This window comes from Pogoniulus pusillus, chromosome 11, assembly GCF_015220805.1.
Source record: "Pogoniulus pusillus isolate bPogPus1 chromosome 11, bPogPus1.pri, whole genome shotgun sequence".
Lineage (NCBI taxonomy): Eukaryota > Metazoa > Chordata > Aves > Piciformes > Lybiidae > Pogoniulus > Pogoniulus pusillus.
The window spans coordinates 25,608,426-25,629,313 of record NC_087274.1 but is presented as its reverse complement, the minus strand read 5'-3'; the positions used below and the strand labels follow the sequence as shown (position 1 = coordinate 25,629,313).

The 20,888-nt window shown below is 45.6% G+C and overlaps 1 protein-coding gene across 1 annotated transcript; it reads right to left on the bottom strand.

The window, feature by feature from the left end:
• Positions 1–570: 570 nt before the first annotated feature.
• On the bottom strand, positions 571–20,776 carry TACC3 (transforming acidic coiled-coil containing protein 3). The gene is made up of 16 exons (XM_064151548.1): positions 20,710–20,776; positions 16,353–16,533; positions 16,075–16,220; positions 11,916–13,031; positions 10,470–10,548; positions 9,851–10,043; positions 7,880–7,926; positions 6,898–7,031; positions 6,698–6,809; positions 5,757–5,894; positions 4,595–4,671; positions 4,464–4,507; positions 3,075–3,235; positions 2,093–2,199; positions 1,304–1,424; positions 571–738 (listed from the first exon to the last, which is right to left on the bottom strand). Exons 2-16 carry the CDS (start codon positions 16,530–16,532, stop codon positions 673–675), a joined length of 2,721 nt encoding a protein of 906 aa, XP_064007618.1. The 5' UTR covers position 16,533; positions 20,710–20,776; the 3' UTR covers positions 571–672.
• Between the last annotated feature and the right edge of the window lie 112 nt (positions 20,777–20,888).

The following is a 20,888-nucleotide window of genomic DNA, read 5'->3' as shown; positions in this document are numbered from 1 at the left end:
TGGGGTTGATCACCTGGAGAAAAAGGAGGCTAAGGGGAGACCTCACTGCTCTGTACAACTCCCTGAAAGGAGGCTAGAGGTAAGCAGGGGAGGGTTGATCATCACTCTTCCAGAACAAGTGCACCAAGGGATAGGTTTAGAAGCTTCTTCCCTGTGAAAGGTTTCTCAAAGACTGGAGCAGGCTGCCCAGGCAGGTGGCTGAATCCCCATGCCTGGAGGTGTTTCAAAGAGGCAGAAATACGCTGCTGAGTGACATGGCTCAGCACCAGCCTTGACAGTTAATGGTGGGAATTACTCTCAAATGTCTTTCCCAACCACAACAATTCTGTGAATCCATTCAGTCCAAAACAGAGACATGGTCCCTGCTGACCCTCCCCTCAGCCAGGACATGAAGACAGAACCCTGATGTTCTTACACAGGGAAAACATTGAGAGTGAGACAATTAAAGTCTTTCCTCTGGGTGAGATGCAGAAGCATCCTGTAAGATGCTGTTACCTCCTGGAAGCAGCACCTGAACTGAAGCTTACTGACATGTGCTACAAAAGAGAGGCAGGCAATGTGCAAGACAAGTGCAAATCGAGACTTTTATTTCTTCCCAACATACATAAAAAGTGAGTGGACACACAAGACAGGAAGTCAGAAACTGGATATATTTACAAGACAGGGAAGCTATCAGATTTTTTCCATCTTCAAGATCAAGTCATCACAGATTTTCGTTAGTTCATCATTTTCTTTAGTCTGTAGAAGAGAGAAGGGGAAAAAAGTGAGTTTCAAGTCTGCTGAGTTATGCTACATCAGAGAGCTGGGTCGCAACAAGACATGCTTGCTAACAGAATGGAACAGAAACTCAACCTCCATGCCAGGGACTACTCTAAAGGCCCACAAAAATAAACCAAAGGCTGAAACATTCATTCCCAGGCTGCCCTGGGACATGGAGCTGGACTCTCTTGCTTGACTGATGGTGGAGGATGGTTGGACTCAAGTTTCTTAAAAGGTCTCTTTCAACCACTCTCTTTAAGTCACACTCTCCTGCAGTAGCTCAAATAACCTCCTGGACAGCAGCCTGGATTGATCACTTCTACAATCCACCTACAGGAACAAAAATTTTACTCCAGAAAGCCCAAACAGGGAGGTGAGACTTGACATGAGTTGTGCTTAAGGTTCAGAGCCTATTTCCCAAGGTCTGCCAGGACAGAACCAGCACAACTACACCAGGGCTATTTCCAGCACTGCTACGAGGTGGTTTGTTAACCTAGACTAAGGCAACAGCTTGAAGAGGTTCACTCACAGCATTTCAACCAACCTTTTGCTCAAGGCTCTTCTCCAGGGACTGGATCCTCATCTGCTCCTTTCGGAGAGTGGCTTGCAGTGCTGCAGCCTCTGACTTGGCCTTGCTCCGTACCTGGGCAATCTCCTCATTTGCTCTGCAAGGGAAGCAAGGTGGTGTCCACATGAGTGCTCAGCAACACTGTCAGAAGCATGCCACCTGCTTCCACTTGGCATCAATCCCCACACCAAATATTTTAAGCCATGGTCTCTGCTCTGATGAGACCTCACTTGGAGTTCTGTGTCCAGCTATGGGACCCCCAACACAAGGACACAAACCTACTGGAGTGGGTCCAGAAGTGACCATGAAGATGTTCAGAGGACTGGAGAAACTCTCCTATGGGGACAGGCTGGGAGAGTTGGGGCTGCCCAGCCCTGGGAAGAGAAGACTCCAGGGAAACCTCAGAGCTACATTTCAGTATCAGAAAGGGACCTACAGGAAGGCTGAGGGGGGACTGTTCAGAAGGGCTTGGAGTGATAGGACCAAAAGTGGAGCTGGGGAGACATAGGCTAGACAGCAATAAAAAAACTGTGTACAGAGAGGGTGGTGAAATCCTGGAATGGGTTGCTCAGGGATGTGGTTGAGGCTCTGTCCTTGGAGATATTCAGGGTCAGACTTGATGTGGCCATGGTTAGCCTGACCTTGTTGGGGTTGTTCCTGCTAACTGCAGGGGTGCTGAACATAATGACCTTTGAGAGTCCCTTCCAACCTGATGCACTATGCTTTTGGAGCAAGTAAAGCCAATATTGCACTCCCAGGACTTACTGCTTCAGCTTTTCCTCAGCATGTGCCTTCAGCGCTTGGTATCTCTGCTCCTCTTTTTTAATTCTAGCCAGGTATTCCTCAGCACATTTTTTCAGAGCTTCTTCATTCTGTCCCAAACCCAAGAAGTTCAGTTAGCTCTGTGCACTTCACAGGTGGCTTTTTGACGACACCTAAGTGGCACTATTTGCTCAACTAACAGAGACCACTTCCACAGACCTACACAGGATTGAAGCTTCCCCTTCCAACTGTCTTCACTTTGCAAACTAAGATTTATCCATCCCACCTCCCTCCCAACATGCTGTTTGGTATTCAGGAGCAATCTTTACTAAAGAGGAAAGGACAAAAAACTAAGGCCACCAGTCAGTTTGCTTTGGACTTTTTAAAGTCAGCTTTGCCTCAGCCTGCAGTTGTCCAAAAGATAGTAGAAAGAAATTCTTCCCAGTGAGGGTGGTGAGACACTGGAACAGATTACCCAAGATGGTTGTGGATGCCTCCTCCCTGGAGGTGTCCAAGACCAGGCTGGATGAGGCATTGAGCAATCTGGGCTAGTGGGAGGTGTCCCTGCCCATCACAAGGGGTTGAAACTGGATGATCTTGAAGGTCCCTTCCAACCCAAACCATTCTGTGATTCTAACTTTACAGAAGTTGTGGGGTTCCAACTAAAGATGACCCAATAAACTATATCCATTTTGACTTGTTAATAGTAAGGGAAGCAAGCTGGTCTGTGATCAGCAGACAAGTGCTGTGCATGCAGCAAGGAAGAGCTCCTTGTCTGAAGGAACTTTGGCTCCTAGCAGAGATCTTTATCACCCCTTAACGCCAGACATTAAATACAGCAAAGTAGTAATTTTAAATCATTAAGTAAACACCACCTCAGCCCCTGGTTTTATAGGTGGTGCCTATGTGAGCTAATGAACAGCTGCTCCTCTCCACTGAGTCTCCTCTGTCTTGGAAGGGTTTCCTTTGCATTCCAGCATCTCACCTGGCGGTAACCCTCCAGTGCTTCTTTCTGCTTTTCAAATCGTTTGAAGAGTTCAGAGAAAGACTTCTCCATGGAGTTCAGATCTGAAATTGCTTGTTGCTTTTCTTCCACCGCTCTCTGCATTTCCTTACTTGCCAATTCCTTCTGCTTTTGAGCATCCCCTGAAAAAAGCGGAGTTGACAGGGTTACACATGTGATGTTCCATGATACCAAGGCAACTCGGTTCCATTACATGGGATGATTAACTCCCTTTCAAGGACTTTTGTCCTTTTAAGCACAAAAAGTGTTTCCTAATGCAACCTCTTCCCTGAAAAGACACCATCTTGGCTTCTAAAGAAGCAGTCATAAAGTCTCTACTTCCTTTATTTCCTTCATCCCAATCCTAATGCCATTAAAGACTAATTATAAAGTGGTAGTCCAAAGCAAATGCAGTCAAAACACTACACCTGGGTTCACCCTAAGAGCCTCAAATGCTGTGATAGAAGTAAGGAGTCCAAAAGTGGGTTTGTTTTCCTTACATACAAGAGCTGGATGCTTGAGGAAACTGAGATAACAAGCAAAACCAGCATAGCAAATTCTCTCAGGACAAGTTTTTGTTGGCACTCCTGCACTGTGTCTCCACAGGCTTAAAGCAGCATGTGAAAGCTGACATCAGTCAGTCTCCTTGAACTGCATCTAAGGAACGTGGAAGAAGCTCAGCTGAGATGAGACATTAGGAGGTAATTCTTCCCCAGAAGGGCGATGAGGCACTGGAACAGGTTGCCCAGAGCAGTTGTGGAGACTCCAAGCCTGGCAGTGTTCAAAGCCAGGATGGATGCAATTTTGAGCAAGCTGATCTAGTACAGTGTCCCTCCTGCCCATGGCTGGGGAGCTGGAACCAGACGGTGCTGAAGGTCTCTTCCAACCCAAATCAGTCTGACCAATTTGAGTATTCAGCTTTGAACTGGGAGAACAGGCCTATAGAAGAATTTCACTGAATGCCCTCCTAGCTTTTAAGCCATAAACAAGACTGAAGGCAAAAGTCAAATCTGTCCAGCAGAAACTCCTACTGATATCTCAAATGAGGTCAGATAAGAAACAATTTAATGCAAGGTGCAGACAAGTGCCAGGATCAATAAAGTAGCAGCTTAGACTCCCTTGGAGGACAACAGAAAGTTAGATGTGTCCATGCCTGACTCAGGAAGTCATCATCACCTCCCAGGTGCAGCATGTGTGTGTCAACATGCATCAGAGTGTTAACATTGCCTTGTCTGAAGCCTTACACTCACCCTGGAAGCACTTGTAATACGAATGCTATCAGAAGGCAGAGTGCTACCCTCAGTTAGTACCCTTAGAGTAAGCATGCCCCACACACCCCCAAGTCACTCAGAGTGTAGACACAGAACTTACCTATCATTTGGGTTATTATGCCTTCAAACTCAGCAACTATTTTTCTAAAAAGATACAGAAAACACATTGAACAGGTTAGAAACAGCAGATGGGAGGAAAAGCATAGATGTAAAATCAGGGTGAATTCATACCCCATTTCCTTATATTCCCCATGAAGCTTCTCATACTTCTTCTTCCATTCCTCAGTCTCCAACTGTTTCTCTTGTACCTTTGAGGGGAAAAAGATTACCTTTATTTCTTGCACAGGAAGAGAAGGTTTGATGCTTGGAACAATCTGAAGGGTAGCTTAGTTACAGCACTTCCCTTCCTCCATATCAAGCTACCTCTAGCAATCAAAATGGTTTTACTGCATGCATCAAGTAAGATCCAGACTCAAATGTATTTCACATGCATGATTCCCAGTGACATGAATATCTTTTATAACTTTTATATGGTTAAAAGCATTAAGATGTTCCAACCTCTCCTCCCTGCTGGAAAGCAGCTCCATGGAGAAAGACCCTGGAGTACCAGTAGACAGCAAGTTCTCCATGGGACTGCAATGTGCCCTGTAGCCAAGAAGGCCAGTAGCATCCTGGGGTACATCAGGAAAAGTGTGTCCAGCAGGTCTTGGGAGGTTGTCCTCCCCCTCTGCTCTGCCCTGGTAAGACCACACCTGGAACAGTGTATCCAGTTTTGGGTAGTCCCAATTCAAGAGACACAGGGGAGAGAGCCCAATGGAGAGCTGCAAGGATGATGGGAACTTGAACATCTCTGCCATGAAGAAAGTCTGAGAGACCTGGGCCTGTTTAGTCTGAAGAAGAGAAAGCTGAGAGGAGATCTGATCAATGTCTATAAATATCTGAGGAGTGGGTGTCAGGATGAAGATGCCAGGGTGTTTTTGATGATTCCCAGTGATAGGACAGGGAACAACAGGTAGAGGCAAAAACACTGCACTGAACTGCTTTAAGGAAAATATCCTTAGAAGCCTCTGGCAAGAGGTATTTCTTGCCTAGTTTAACATTAGGGACAGAATTCTCTTTATTAAGCCTCACCATTGCAGATGATAACAGATTATTTTTCATGCTGACCACTTCTAAGGCACAGCTTCACTAACAGTGAAGCTCACCCCATTTCCTTAGATGTTAGCTCTGAAGAATTCTATACCTATTGCTCCTACCAAGTGCAGAGCAAACTCTTCAGATAGTATTTAATGTCAAGTACAATAAAAGAATTGAAGTACAGAGATTGATACCAGATCATCTAAACACAACTTGCAAGCCCAGGCAGAGTTCTGCTTCGGAATGGTCACCATACCTCTTTTTTAACCAGCTCAACAGCTGCATCCATGTCTTTTTGACTGTATTTTAGCACATCTATAATAGCATCCACTGCAGTGCCTGCAGAAGCAGCAAGAGGGAGTGGAGAAATATCTGGAATTAGAGAATCTGTTTCCTGGGAAAGGGAAAAAAAGGGAAAAAAATGGAGTTTCAGACTATTTTCATGCCACTGATTAGCTGTGTACAGATTATGAGATGGTAATTCATTGTGTTTTACTGAAACATCCACAATACCTCCAGAACTTTGTTCCCCTAACTTTAACTCTGTAGATCTCACAAACTTATGGAGTTACTTTTAAAGTATAAAGACGCTGCTATCCACCAATGACAGCTCAGAAAGAAAGCAGATGACACCACACTGCTCCCCACCACTACCAAAGGCACCATTTCAGGCTGAGCTGCTGTGTGCAGATCTGTTCATAGCAGGCTGTTTATACTACAGACCTTAGACTGCAGAGCATCAAGTTTAACCCAAGCACTGCAGTTAAAAAAAAAACAAAACACTTTGTGGCTTGATTAAAGCATTCCTACAACCAGCTCAAATTCTCCTACATCACCATGTGCAACAGACTACTAAACCAGCTGCAACACAGCAGCTTCCAAAGAAAATTAAAGGTCACCAAAAACTTTCATAAAGGATCCAACCTGATTTTTAAGATAACAGCTTGATGAGTATGAAGTATTACAAAAGCTATTAGGTGCCCAGCTTAGACAAGGCTTAGAGCAAGCTGGTCTAGTGGGAGGTGTCCCTGCCCATGGCAGGGAGGCTGGAACTAGATGACCTTGAAGGTCCCTCCCAACCTATTCTGTGATTCTGTCATCCTTAGTATATCTGCATAAGTCTTAGTCTCAGAATCTACCCCCATCTCTTTCCTAAAAGATCAACATGGGACCTGATCATGCTCTGGAAATCCTTACAGGAATTGTAAATGTTCCCAGAAGATCCAGTCCTTGGGGTTTCTCCTCCCTTTGAAGGCTCACTGCAGGCTTCTCGGCTTCCTCAAACAGTTTACTTAAATCAGCAGCAGGACTGAAAATGAACACACACAACATTACACTCAGGTGCTGCCTTCCTTTGCAAAGCTTTGCACTAGAGCCTAGGCTGAGTCAGTACCTACCCACTGTGAAGTGGAGCTGGCAAGATATGAGTATTTGTTTCAGCAGTGCCAGAGATTGGTTTTCTTGGGCTGTCTTTCAACAGGGGGTCAAACTTCAAATACAGTGACTGCTTCCTCAAGGCAGACTCTTTGAACTGAGTAGAGAGAGAAACTGGCAGATCTGCTGCTTCATAGCAAAAACACACACAGACATCTCACACAGGCAGAGAAATCATCCTCTGGAGAAAGAGTGAGCCAATTCTTCATTGTTCCCAGGAGAAAAATTATGTAAGAGAGCTCAGTGCCCACACTCTTGTGTCCTTATGTAATACCAAGTCAGCTCAGACGGCTCACAAGCAGAAACAAAAGGGCAAACATTTGTGAACTACTCAAAATCAGCAGAAGACACTGAAAGGGAAAGAGCTTGCAAGCTGGATGTGCAGTGTGTGTCATCCTGCCTTTGCTCACACAAGGCCAAGCACAGTGTGAGCAGAAAACAATCCCAGTGTACTCACTATCTCCAGAGCCACTCCTAGTGTGGCCCAAAGCAAGAGAAAGAACAACTGAGCTGAACTGCTTAAAACATGACAGCCTATTTCCAGAGATTTCCTGGAACTGCCCATAAAAACAAAAGAGCTTTGGGAGGGGGGCAAAGGCAAAACGTGTTCTAAGCAATGATACTGCACTTTCAAAGCCTGATGTTCTGGCAGCTTCAGCAACCAGAGAGGTGAATATCATCCATTTCACCCCTGTTAAAGAAAATAAGCTGTAAACTGAAGGAGAGAGGCCTCTCATCTATAGCAACATTGCCTATCAACACACTGCCTTCCCCCAGCACCCCCTGACCAGGCTTTCTGACACATTTCTTTGGAACAGAATCTAGATTTCTGTGGGCACGTTTGGACTGAAGCGATTTCAGGAAAATATTTAAGGCTTGACAGTTTCAGTTTCCTCCCCCACCCCTGCCAGGGAGGCAAACAAAACATTTCAGTGTTATACTTACTGAGGAAGTGCCAAACTGTTCCAGATAGTCTATGCCCATTCCTAGAACTGGAAGAGGAAATCACAGTATCACCAAGGTTGGAAGAGACCTCACAGATCATCAAGTCCAACCCTTTACCACAGTGCCCAAGGCTAGACCATGGCACCAAGTGCCACGAAATGATACAATAAAGATGCAATGTTTTGTTGTTTCACAGGGAAGCACCCACAGACAGAAACAAATAGATGTGTACAAAGCAAATCAATCCCTGCTCCCATCTCATCAGCTCTGGGTTTTCATCTGCTGAAACTATAGTATTTCTGTCAGGATCTGAAATAATCAGGCAGAGATTTCTAAGGTAAGAAGTTTACAGCAACTACTTGTCCTCAGATACTTGTAACAATCCAGAGGATTTAACACACACTTGAAAAATCCTTCAGCTAGCTGAGGAGGGACTTCATACAAAGGCATGGGTGAGGGGTGATGGCTTCAACCTAGAAGCTGGATTGAGATCAGACATGAGGAAGAAGCTCTTCTCCATGTGGGTGGGGTGGTACTAGAACAGGTTGCCCAGAGAAATTGTGGAAGCTCCAGGCCTGACAGTGTTCAAGGGCAGGCTGCATGGGACCTACTATTTTTAGTTTCAGCTTGTTAAAGACATTAGAGTGTTTGTGTCTGAAAACAGTACAGTACTTACAACATGGGTTTTGTTAGCAGTAATGTAGAGCATTACCTCAGACAATTCTATGACCTTGAGCAAGCTGGTCTAATAGGAGGCATCCCTGCCCACGGCAGGGGTTTTGGAACTAGATGGCCTTTAAGGTCCCTTTGGATATTCCACTCTTATAAAACACCCCAGAAGAAAAGTAAGACTACTAATCTAACCTTTAAAAGCTAGCACACAGCTCAGATTTTACAATGAAGGTACAATCGTGTCTCAATATACTGATTCCACTCAAGTATTAAGTGACAACTGCACCCCTGCCAGAGCATTCGTTGATCCTTCCACCCAATGTCCCTACAAGTAATAAGACTTCCAGGTGCTAATGTCACAGCTCTGCAGTAAACTTTCCAGACAGCAGGTGGAAGAAGCCCATCCACGCTGCAGCGTGAAAAAGAGAGGGTGCAGAAAAAGGCTACAAAGATGTTGATGGGCCTAGAACATATCCGATGAAGGGAAACTGAGAACTGGGGCTTTTGAGTCTGTAGAAGACCAGACTGATGGGGGATCTCATCAAGACTGATCAGTACTTTAAGGGTGGATGTCAGGAAGACAGGACCAAGCTTTGTTCAGTGGTGCCCAGTGAGAGGACATGGGGTAATGAGCATAAACCTCATCATCAGAAGTTCACCTAAACATGAGGAGGAAAATCTTTAATGTAAGGGTGGTGGAGCACTGGAACAGGCTGCCTAGGGAGGTGGTGGAGTCCCCATCTCTGGAGACATACCAAACCAGTCAGGATGTGTCCCTCTGTGACCTTCTCTAGGTGACTCTGCCTTGGCTCGGGGAGCAGCCTATCTCCAGAGGTCACCTACAATCCCTAGCATTCTGTGACTCTGAGACCAAGAGTGAAGCAGTGCTACAGCCTGCAGCAATCTACAAGACAAAGCCAGGCAGCTGTGCAGCTCTAGTGCACTTCATTAAAAAAAAAAACCAAAACCTTCATTCCAGAAATTTTCAGGGAGCCTTTTTTTCACTACAAAGCTGCCAGTGAAGTGCTAAAAGTTATTTCTGTATTGTCAAAATACCATCTTTCCAGACAGCTGAGATGCTTCCAACAGCCAGCTGCTTGACCTTAGCTTAATTCATAGAAAGGCAGAAACACTCAGGTGCATTTCACCCCCCTGCTAGTCACTGTAGGCTTTGCAGTCCCTTCAGAAAAGCAACAAAAGCAGAAAAACCTAGAATCAAGAGCAAAACTAAGTAGAGAAACGCATGCAGAGGTTAGTGGAATAGTCTCTTTCCAGTTTGTTCTAAAGAACTGCCCTTACCTTCTGATGATGGCCTGAATTGTTCCTCAGGTTCAGTGTTAGCTGCCTGCTCGTCTGCTGCTACTTCAGTTCTGTGGGAACTAGGTTTAACATCTTCCACAAACAGTGACTTCTTTTCACTGTCAGCAGACACTAAATGATCTTGAGAGAGGACATTAGCTGGAGATATTTTAGATGGGCTCATTTGCTTCTCCTGATGAGAAAAAGAAACCACACGGTCCTTTTTACTGTTAAAATGATGACTTAAGTACAGTGAAAGTCACAATAATGACCACACTGGTTTGTCATAAACCAGCTGGGCAGGTGACACAATAAATCACAAGCTCATAGGCAGAGACACTAAACTACCAACACTGAGTACAGTTCACATTATACAGGAGTCCCTCTTTTAGAGTCCACACCCTTATGTTTGTCCTTGTAAGTGATCAAAAAGGGTATTTAGCACCTAAAGCACCAATTTGGCTGCCTCTGATGTTACCTTCAAAAGACAAGTCTGCACACTTGATATTTGTTCTAGAGTTGTTGAAGAGGCATAAAGCCACCAATTTTTGGACAAAACATCAAACATGGGCTTGTCAAAGGGCCTTCATGAAACAAACTGAACTTTTCTATACTTTACCATGGCTATTTCTCCTGGAAGTTCAGCTTCTGCTTGAACTCCTGGCTTCTCTTCTACCATCTTTTGTGTGCTGACTTCCCTAAAGAAAAAGTAAAAATAAATCAGAATCAAAGCTGCACAGTTCTCAACTCTCCATCGTCAGATCTACTGAAGCATTCAAGGTGAGCTGCTTTGAGTTTCAGCTGCTACAGGACAAGAAACTCTACAGGGGGTGGGCATGTAAATTCACTGTCTTGTCTGGTGACAACTTCAGTGACAGCTCTCCTTCCATCGGAAGCAGAAAGTCACAGCAGTGTCACTAACTTCTATTCACTTCACACTGCTCTGTCCCATTTCTTAAGCTCATTTTTGTAATTAAAGATAGGCCTTGATTAATTAGGAAGAGATATCCTAGCAGCCTGCTTCTCCCTCTAAAGCACTGCAGTGATGATTGGTATAAAGCACAGAACTTTAGAGTCCAATCCTTCGGCTCCTGCTGACAGCACCAGCTTAAGCTTCCCACCTTGGTATTGAGCAGCAGATCACATTACACAGGGAGCAGAACACAAACATTGCTGGCAGATGGGCATCTTGTGCCAGGCTAGATGATAAGCACCTGGTGCCTGTAGCTATGTTGACATTAATAGTTGGACTTCCCAGTAAAGGCAACACAACATCTCCCTCTTGAATAAAAAGTTATGTGGTGCCAAGAAAACACAGCTTTAGTGACAGGCCTCTTGCCTGGAGAGAGCAGATACCAGGGGGCCCACAAGGTGCCATGCTGGACCTTGTCCTCACCAACAAGGATGGGCTGGTGGGTAATGTGAAACTGAAAGGCAGCCTTGGCTGCCTGCCTATGGCAATGGAATTGGAACCAGATAATCTTTAGGGTCTCTTCCAAAACAAACATGTCTATGACATGGGAGGAAGCCACTGCACCTCAGAGTCCAGCCAGGACATTCAGCAGAACACAACTGCATAGTCCCTTCCAATCATGTGCAGAATTGCTGCCTACTTAGCTGTCTTCTGAAAGACAACAGTCAGCTGATTCTCCACATTTTATTCTAATCTTGGAGTGGAGAACTTGACCAAGGTACTAATGCTTTTGTCACAGCAGTCTGCTGCTCCTCACTCCTCCAGATTTTAGCATACATTTTGCCCAGAGCTAGCCATCTTGGGATGGCTGCCCCAAGGGGATCTTTGCTGTTGCACCACACTGTGCACAGGTTACAATACATGGCACTTCAGGACATGGTTTCATGGCCATGGTGGTCTTAGGTGGATGGTTGGACTTGATCTTAGAGGGCTTTTCCAACTGAAAACTCTCTGATTTTGATGTGCTGTGGACCTGGGCAACCACAGAGGGAGGAATTCAAGGAGGTAGGAATTAATTAGTTCAAGATAACCATCTTGCTTTTCCTCACATGAGTTCAATATGCTTCTACATTCAGCTACAGATCTACTTACAGATTTTTGGGTTCTCTTTTCTCAAGAGCATCACAGGCACTCAGTCTCTTATCCTGCTCCACTGGATGAGGCTCCCTTGATGAGGTGGTATTCTGCTCCTCTTGCAGTTGAGCTTTCTGAGGGTCAGGTTGAGAACACTCATTTGAGCTAGAAATTTTAGAGCCTCCTCCAAACGGATTAAAGTTTGGATCATCAAGTTTGTCCCAGTCCAACTTATAAGATGCTTTTGGAATAGGAATTTCATCTTCTGCAGTAGTTTGATTTTGCACTTCAGTATTCTCTGGTTTGGCAATGGGAATCTTTTGATTTTGCACTCCAGCATTCTCTGGTTTGGGTTTGGCAATGGGAATTTTTTTGGAAGGTGGTTTAATTCCAGGTCTTTTCCCTAGTTTCTTAGGGGGTGGCTTTCTAGCAGTAGTGTTATCAAAGTCAAATTCCAGTTTTACTGGTTCAGCCTTGGTGACACTAGGCTTTTCTGCAGGTTCCCCTTTGGAGACAGACAGTCCTTCTGCAGGCTTTGACTCTTCTGTGGAGACTTTTTCTGATACTGAAACATCCTGAAGCTTCAAATCTCCAGTTTGAGAAGAACCAGCTACATCAGAACTACTGGGACCAAAGCTGCCAGACAACTGAACAGGAGGTGTAGGTACTTCTGTTGAATTGTCAGTTTGGCTGACATCTGGGGAAGCAGCTCGCACATCCTGGACAGAGTCACTGATGGCTTGCTTAGGGGACAGCTTGGCTTTGTCACACTCCAACTCTCTCAGTACAGGCTCTTTTCCAGAGGAGAGAACCTTCTCCTCACTGGAGTGCTCTGTACTTGCTGTGGTTGAAGCAGGAGCTGGTTCATCCAGCTGAAGGGAATCAGGACTCTTTTCAGGTTTTTCAGGACTGTTAGACACTCTTCCAGAAGGCTTCTGCAGGTTTCCAGGAGAATTTTGCAACTGTGCTGAACTTTGGAAAGGATTGATGTTGTCTAAGTTATCGAAATCAAGGTTGTAGGAACCTCGACTCCTCACTGGCATCTCATCATCTGGGTAAGCAGCTGTGCTGACCTTCTCTGGCATTTGTGTTTTAAACACTGTGGTGTTTGCTTCAGCCTTTTGTTGACATATGCTGCATTTTAAAAGAAAAAAAAATCAATTGTATGCTACAGCTCTTTCCTAGACAACATTTGAAGGTAGCTTCAGAAAGAAATTTGCACAAGTAGCTTGGCATGCTCAGAGTAATCTGATTTTTGTGATAGTCTTTTGTTGTCATCTGCCTTATAATCACAAGAACAAGAATTCAGCTGCCATCTAAACACTCAGAAGCTTGAGCTGTGGCAGACATGAAGCACGGGGAGACAAATTCTTCAGCTAGTCAGTGCTCCTCAGCTGTCTGTTCTAAAAGCTGTGTCACCTTATACCAGCCACCAACTCTACCAACAGCAGATGGATGTTGCCACCACCACCAGACAATGAAATACACACTGTTTAAGGGGAGGTATTAACAGCAAGCAGCTCAGACACAGCCACAACTAGCACTATATCTTCACAGACATCCACTTATGAGTCATGACCAACTCACAGTCCTAGGTCCAGACAGTTTATGAGTCAGGTTCTCCCATTCTAGTCATTACTTTGGTCATTCTGAAGACACTTTTAGCCCCCAAAATATGCACCAGCAGTTCATCTGTGAGGATCTATAAATCAGAACAGAACTTGGACTTCAGGTACTCCAAAATAACAGCAGGTCTGGAAAGGGCACTGGTCACAAGAAATACAGCTCCAGTAAGAGAAAGAGAAAGCTAAATCTCTAGAATAAACAGGTTAAAGAGTTTGGTGTGCTCACTGCTGCTGAGTATTCTACAAGTTATTATTCTCCACTTTCTTCCCCCAAACTCTACTCAATTTTAGAGGCTGCAGCCTCAGACTGCAGGGAGTTAAGCCATCACTTCCTGAAACAGGATTTCCTCCCATTGTTTTGTGCCTTCTGAAGTTAACTGTGCTCTGCACCATCCCCATCTGCTGCAGAACACTGCCCGATCACAACCTGTTCACTACAAGCACCCCTTGGCTAACCCCGAAAAGCAAAGCAGGAGGGTAGAGTTGGGGAAGTTCTCACCGGTTTGAGAGCCTCTTCCCTGCAAGAGCTCAGCCCCAGGCTGGCTCAGCTCCTAAGGCTCCTCCCCGTTCTCCATTCGTCTTTAACTAGATAAATGCCAGCCCAGAGTTAAACACCTGCTCCAAACCCCAACTGCTTGAGGCCAGTCCCAAGTGACACCCATCAGCAGCTCCCTGTTCCTCTGCTTTGTGTCTACAACCAGATCCTGACATTAGAAATCAAAAAAGACACCGCAAGAGTAATATCTCCACACACAATTATGTCATAAGTAAACTCAATTTTATGCTAGCCCTACTAATTCACTCCATCCTTATATGTATTATATTTTCATTTATTCCTGTGTTGAGGGCATAAATGCCATTTAATGTCACCATGGTGGCTCAATCAGGACTTCTCTAAACTAGACTTAAATTGAAGCAAATCTGTGCATCAGGGAAGGTTTGGGTTGGAGATTAGGAAACATTTCTTTGCTACAAGAGTGGTCAGGAATTGGAACAGGTTGCCTGAGGAAGTGGAGTCACCATCCCTGGAGGTGTTCAAGAAACCTGTGAACATGGCACCTGGGGACTTGGTTTACTGGTTGGACTGAATATTTGAGGTCTGTTCCAACCAGAACAATTCCATGATTCTATGGAAGAACATTTAAGTGTGCCCACCTATCCCTCTCCTCCCCAGAAACAAGAACAGGGGTCAAATGAGAGCAGTGGGTAGTTAAAAAGCATCAAAGGGATGCATTTCCTTGCAGAAGATAAAGATCTGAGCCTTGCTGCCCTGGGAATTAGATGTCAGATATCAATACCATTTCAAAAAGGGGCTAAAAGTCATTTCAAAAAATATGCCCTGAGGTTTATTAAATATTGTCATAGCAATGTCACAGCAAAAGCAATGTCTTGACACATAATTATGCCCTAACCAGAAATCAGCTTGGTGCTAGCCCTTTTAATTCATTTCAACCTTTTAGGTGCTAAATATTCACTGACTCCTGCGAGCAACAAGTTGGGAGCATAAACATAGTATGGTGTTAATTTCTAATACCATCATGACAGTATTTCTGGTAAAAGAGGGTTACAAAGCCCCAGACTGGAACCCCACACATTTTATGCTCTTCCCTAGACAGATCCCAAAAGCCACTTTGAGCCACAAACTGTCAGGCTGTAAAGACAGCTGTACTTCCTAGGGAGCTGGTGTTAACACTCATTTTTGTGTTCCTAGGTCTTCTTTAATCTTAATGCTCATCGACTCCAGGCGTCAAGTCAAGGTAAGCCTTCAGAAGATATCACAAGGAGAAAAAAATCTGAAGAGATAAAACTGAACATACAAGGGAAGAAGTTCAGGGCTTGGCTATAAGGATTGATTTCAGTACAGCTGCAGCCTCACACTAAGGCCTTACTGTAGGACTTAGTGCCATGGTCTCATTGATTGGACAGGGCTGGGTAATAGGTTGGACTGGATAAGCTTGGAGGTCTCTTCCAACCTGGTTGATTCTATGACTCTATGACAGAGTTCTGTGCTCACTGCCTAATATGTTTTTCTCTTAAACTATTTATCCATCTCAAATGCCCTCTATGAAATCAGTTGCTGAGGAGTTAGAGCCTGATACTATTACAGCCAGTGCCATTGCTTTGAAGCAAAGCTGATCTTGGAAATGAGCTTGTTCTTGTGGAACACTCCCCACCCTACTAGCTGCTCTTTCACAAACTTCTTTGGTAGGCTTCAATACTGTAAAAACATCCAAACCTCCAAAAATCCATAGCTGTCAGATGGAGAGCTAAGCTCAGCCTGGTGAAAGAGCAAACCAGCTTCCTAAGCTGAAACTTGCTGCAAGAGACAAGCAAGTCAAGCAAAAGTTGATATGTTTATAGAATGGTTTGGGTCGGAAGTGACCTTGAAAATCAAGTCCCAACCTCCCTGCCACGGGCAAGGACACCTCTCACAGAACCAGAACTTGCTAGAAAATACAAGATTACTTTTTAACTAAGCAGGCTTAGAATGAGGAGTTAAGCTGAGCATGTCCCACAGTGAGAACACTACCAGCACTGAACACATTACTTACTCATCATTGACAGAAGCAGAGAAAAGTTCATGCACCAAGGCTTCACTAGAATCGTCAAGTGTGAAAGTAGCATCGAGTCTGTCTGTCATAGCAGGACTCAAGAGTTTTCGAGTCTGAGGATCTCTGAGAGGAGTATGAAAGGTCACCTTTAAGAAAGGGGAGGAAGGAAAACGGAAGAACATTAACACAGTGCTTTTTACAAGCTCCAAATAGCAAACGCAGTCAATAGCAGAGATGACAGAAGAAGCAGAACTGACAGGAGCCCACAAACAACTTACCTTCATAGCTTTTGCCCCACTTTTTGGTGGCAAGTTTTCCTTCTGAGAGGGGCGCAGAATGGAAGGTCTCCCTGTGGGTTCTGGTTGTGCAAAGAAAAAGCTGCAGTCTTCTGCTGTTAGATCATCGCTGAGGTTTCCTCCGTTGCCCCCGTTCTCTGCATTCAAAATCTGCAGACTCATTCTAGAACATCAACACATCCAACAGGCAGTGTGAGCGAGAGGGCGGGGGCAGCCAGATGCACTTGCAGATAAAGAAGTTGAAAGCCTGGCATTGGCTAGCAAAGGTTAACAGCTGCAGAGGGAGTTTTGAAAGCATCAGAAACCTTCATGGGAAAAGGCATCTGACAGAATCAAACGGTCTTGAAGGGTCCCTTCCAACCTGAACCATCTAGTTCAAAGCTCCTGCCATGGCCAGGCACACCTCCTACTAGAGCAGCTTGCTCAAGGCCACATCTAACCTGCGTTTGGACACTGCCAGGCTTGGAGTCTCCACAGCTTCTGTGGGCAACCTGTTCCACTGCCTCACCACCCTCACAGAGAAGAATTTCTCATGTCTCATCTCAGTTCAGCTTCTTCCAGTTTGAAGCCATTACCCCTCATCCTGTCTCTCCATGTCTTTGTTCAAAGCTCCTCTTCAGCTCTCCTGCAGCCCTCTTCAAGTACTGGAAAGGTGCTCTAAGGTACCCCTGGAGCCTTCTCTTCTCCAGGCAGTCTGTCCTCACAGCAGAGTGCTCCAGCCCTCTTACCTTCACAGCCTCCTCTGGACCTGCTTTAACAGCTCCATGCAGAGTCCCTTCTCTCCCCCTACTGCTCATTCTGCTGGGGATCAGCCCCAGGACAGGGCTGGTTTCAGGGCTGTAAGCACAGTGCTGGCTCAGGGTGAGCTTCTCCTCATCCAGTAGCCCTTCTGCTCCAGACTAGCCATGGAGGGTGACTCCACTTACATAGGATGATCAACATCATCAGGGAGGAGATGCTGGCTGTTTGCAATGGCTCAGATGCTTGGCATGACCTAACAGCTACTTCTTAGCTTGTTTTTCCATCCTCTATTATACATGCAAGATTAATCCAGAAATCCAGCTGAGGAAGACTCCAAATGATTGCCTTCATGGTCATAGAGGCAACAAGAACACTCCCACTGGAATTTTGCAGTCATGTTTTCAATCTCCTTGCCCTTACCTACTCAAATTTCTGTATTTAACTCTCCATACACATTTCTTCACTCCTACATTAATCCTTATGGGAAAATTTTCTTCCTTCTCTCCACTGAACTCAGCTGCTTTGTCTGCAAGCCCCAAACCAGCACTTTTAATCAGCAATGGAATGCAAACAATGGCTACAGAAGCACTGGCAAACAAAGCATGTCTGTATTAGCTGGATTTGCATCCCTTCTTTGTTCATCATGTTCATATTTCAGCCCAAGAAAAGTATTTTTAAATTAAAATAGATGCAGGAAGTATTTTTATGGTAATAACTGAACTTCACTGCATTCCTTCTTGTCAAGCTACAACTGAGACAACAAATCAAATGAATCTTTACCAACTGTATTTTTTTTAATTGCAGTTACTCTACAAATAAAGCCCAGGACATGAAATAGAGTTTTCAACACCTTCTCAAACAAGCTGCATAAGCAAACAGGCTTCTTGAGAGAGTTCAGGTTTGTCAGAGCTACTTGTGCACCATTGCTAAAACCAGATCATTAAAATCCTCAAGAAATCAACACCACAAACACAAACGTGCCCAGCATTTTAAATACTAAACCTAAAAAAATACCACCAAATTTCTAAGATAAGATCATTAGGATTAAATATCTTTACAGCACAGATTTGATGTAAACTGAATTTATTAGCTAGCTGCTGTGACAAAGTGTAAGGGGAAGGTTTGTTAAAGACATGCTTTTGTTTGAAGTGGCCAGCAGTGTTGGAGGCAGCTAAATATTGTGAAATGCAACAAATTCTCCCACTATGGCCAAGTTTCACAGAATCAGAATTCTAGAATGGTTTGAGTTGGAAGGGACATTCGAGGTCACCTGGTTCCAACCCCCCTTGACACAGGCACAGATGCCTTCCACTAGATCAGTTTGCTGAAGGCCTCATCTAACCTGGCCTTAAACACCTCCAGGGAAGGGGTATCCACAACCTCCCTGCGCAACCTGTTCCAGTGTCTCACCCTCAACACTATCAAGAATTTCCTCCTAATCTCCAGTCTAAATCTGCTCTCCTCAAGCTTCAATTCATCCTCTCTCATCCTTGCAGTTCACAAAGTGAAACTGCTACCAGTTTGAGAGGAATATTCATCCAGGCAGAAGGAGTCTGCCATTCTGTATGCGAGAATGGACATGAGCTCCATGGCATCAGGTACCTATCATCTGTAAATTGAGGGCTTCATGGCATCTGCCTATTTAATGAGGCACAGCATCCAAATCACCAAGGTGACTTCAAATGCCTATAAAAGCCACTAAATATGCAGGAATTTGTCTAGGTCATTATCCTCCTGACCTCCTGCAGCAGCTAAGGTGCAGAGCACTTGCTCACTGAGCAACTTAGTTTGTCCTGTGACTATTTCCATACAAAATGACACAGGGTTGATTTTTTTTTTCAGTGCATGCATCTCAATTCAGCATAAACAAACACTGTTTTGGTTGATCCCTTAGCTGCAGAAGCCACCTGACTCTCAGATGACTTGAGGAAAGCAAATGCACAGTTTTAGCCAAAACCCCAGGCCCGGGAGGCAGCAGATACGGAGCTCCAGCCCACAGCTCGTTGCAGAGGAACAACAGACGGCCTTGGCCTTCAGCTGAGGCAGCTGTGGGAAGGAAGAGGAGGAACAGCAAAGCTGGGGGAGGAGGCTTGGCAGGCTCTGCAGGGAAGCATCAGCCCTGACCATCGTTGCACCTAGTCATGCTTTAACTGGGGAAAAAAAAGAAACCCAAGCAATAAGAACCCCAATCCTCTACCAGTTCACCACTGTGCCCTCAACGCTTCTGAGCCACCCTAGGCTACAAGATCCTCCCATCACACACCCAGAAACTCAGAGGTGCCCTCAAGATCTGAGGCCCACCTCATCCCCAAACTCCTGAGGGTCTCTGAGCTCCACACTCATCACCCTCAATGCCCCCATCGTCATTCCTAAGCTCCTAGCTCTGCTCTGTCCCTAAAATCACAGGAGTTCACTCCAGGTCTCTTAGTTCCAAGTTCCCAAGAGTCCCTCAGAGCCGCTGACAAGAGCTTTCTTCAGCCAGGCACCGTTTCCAATCTAACGTCTCTGCAGGGCCCAGAGCACCAAGCTGAAGTGGACGCCCCAAGCCTTTAGCTCCCCAGCCTCCCAAAACCCCAAGCTCATAGAGGATCCCAAAGCCTGTACCTCCCAGTCTCACAATACTCTCAAGCTCATAGAGGATCCCAAAGCCTGTACCTCCCAGTCTCACAATACTCTCAAGCTCATAGAGGATCCCAAAGCCCGTACCTCCCAGTCTCACAATACTCTCAAGCTCATAGAGGATCCCAAAGCCTGTACCTCCCAGTCTCACAATACTCTCAAGCTCATAGAGGATCCCAAAGCCTGTACCTCCCAGTCTCACAATACTCTCAAGCTCATAGAGGATCCCAAAGCCTGTACCTCCCAGTCTCACAATACTCTCAAGCTCATAGAGGATCCCAAAGCCCGTACCTCCCAGTCTCACAATACTCTCAAGCTCATAGAGGATCCCAAAGCCTGTACCTCCCAGTCTCACAATACTCTCAAGCTCATAGAGGATCCCAAAGCCCGTACCTCCCAGTCTCACAATACTCTCAAGCTCATAGAGGATCCCAAAGCCTGTACCTCCCAGTCTCACAATACTCTCAAGCTCATAGAGGATCCCAAAGCCCGTACCTCCCAGTCTCACAATACTCTCAAGCTCATAGAGGATCCCAAAGCCTGTACCTCCCAGTCTCACAATACTCTCAAGCTCATAGAGGATCCCAAAGCCTGTACCTCCCAGTCTCACAATACTCTCAAGCTCATAGAGGATCCCAAAGCCCGTACCTCCCAGTCTCACAATACTCTCAAGCTCACAGAGCAGGTCTCAGAGCCCTCCAACTCCGTACCACGAGGCTCCCCCAAAGCTGTGTCCCTCCTCAACCTCAAACCACCGGCAAGATCACAGGAATTCTCAAGCCCCTCTTCCCTCACACGCGGCTCCGCACCCCACCAAGTTCACAGAAGGATGCTCCAGACCCACACACACTCCTCAAGCCCACAGAGGGAGTTCCCGAACCCCTCTCCATCCATCCCACACCCAAACTCAGCGAGGGAGCCCTCTGATGATGAGGATCGCCACATCCTCAGCAGCCCAAGATCCCCAAAAGGCCCCTACCTGCCGACGGCGCCGAGATGCGAAGCCACAGGGCGGAGGGGCGGCTCCAGCCGCGGCAGGCACTAACCTCGCCACTACTGGATTTCAAATGTCAACGGCGGCCCGGGCGTGCCAATCAGAAGGCGGCAAGCGGGACAGGTCCACCAATCAGAAGAGCGGCCTGGGGGGAAGGGGGTGGG

Excerpts from the sequence above, each read along its gene's own strand:
- TACC3 (XM_064151548.1), bottom strand. The coding sequence starts at position 16,532 with ATGAGTCTGCAGATTTTGAATGCAGAGAACGGGGGCAACGGAGGAAAC. Across the intron at positions 10,044-10,469 it reads TTCCAGGAGAAATAGCCATG|GAGAAGCAAATGAGCCCATC; the intron begins GTAAAGTATAGA and ends TTTTCTCATCAG. Across the intron at positions 4,508-4,594 it reads GGGGAATATAAGGAAATGGG|AAAAATAGTTGCTGAGTTTG; the intron begins GTATGAATTCAC and ends GTATCTTTTTAG.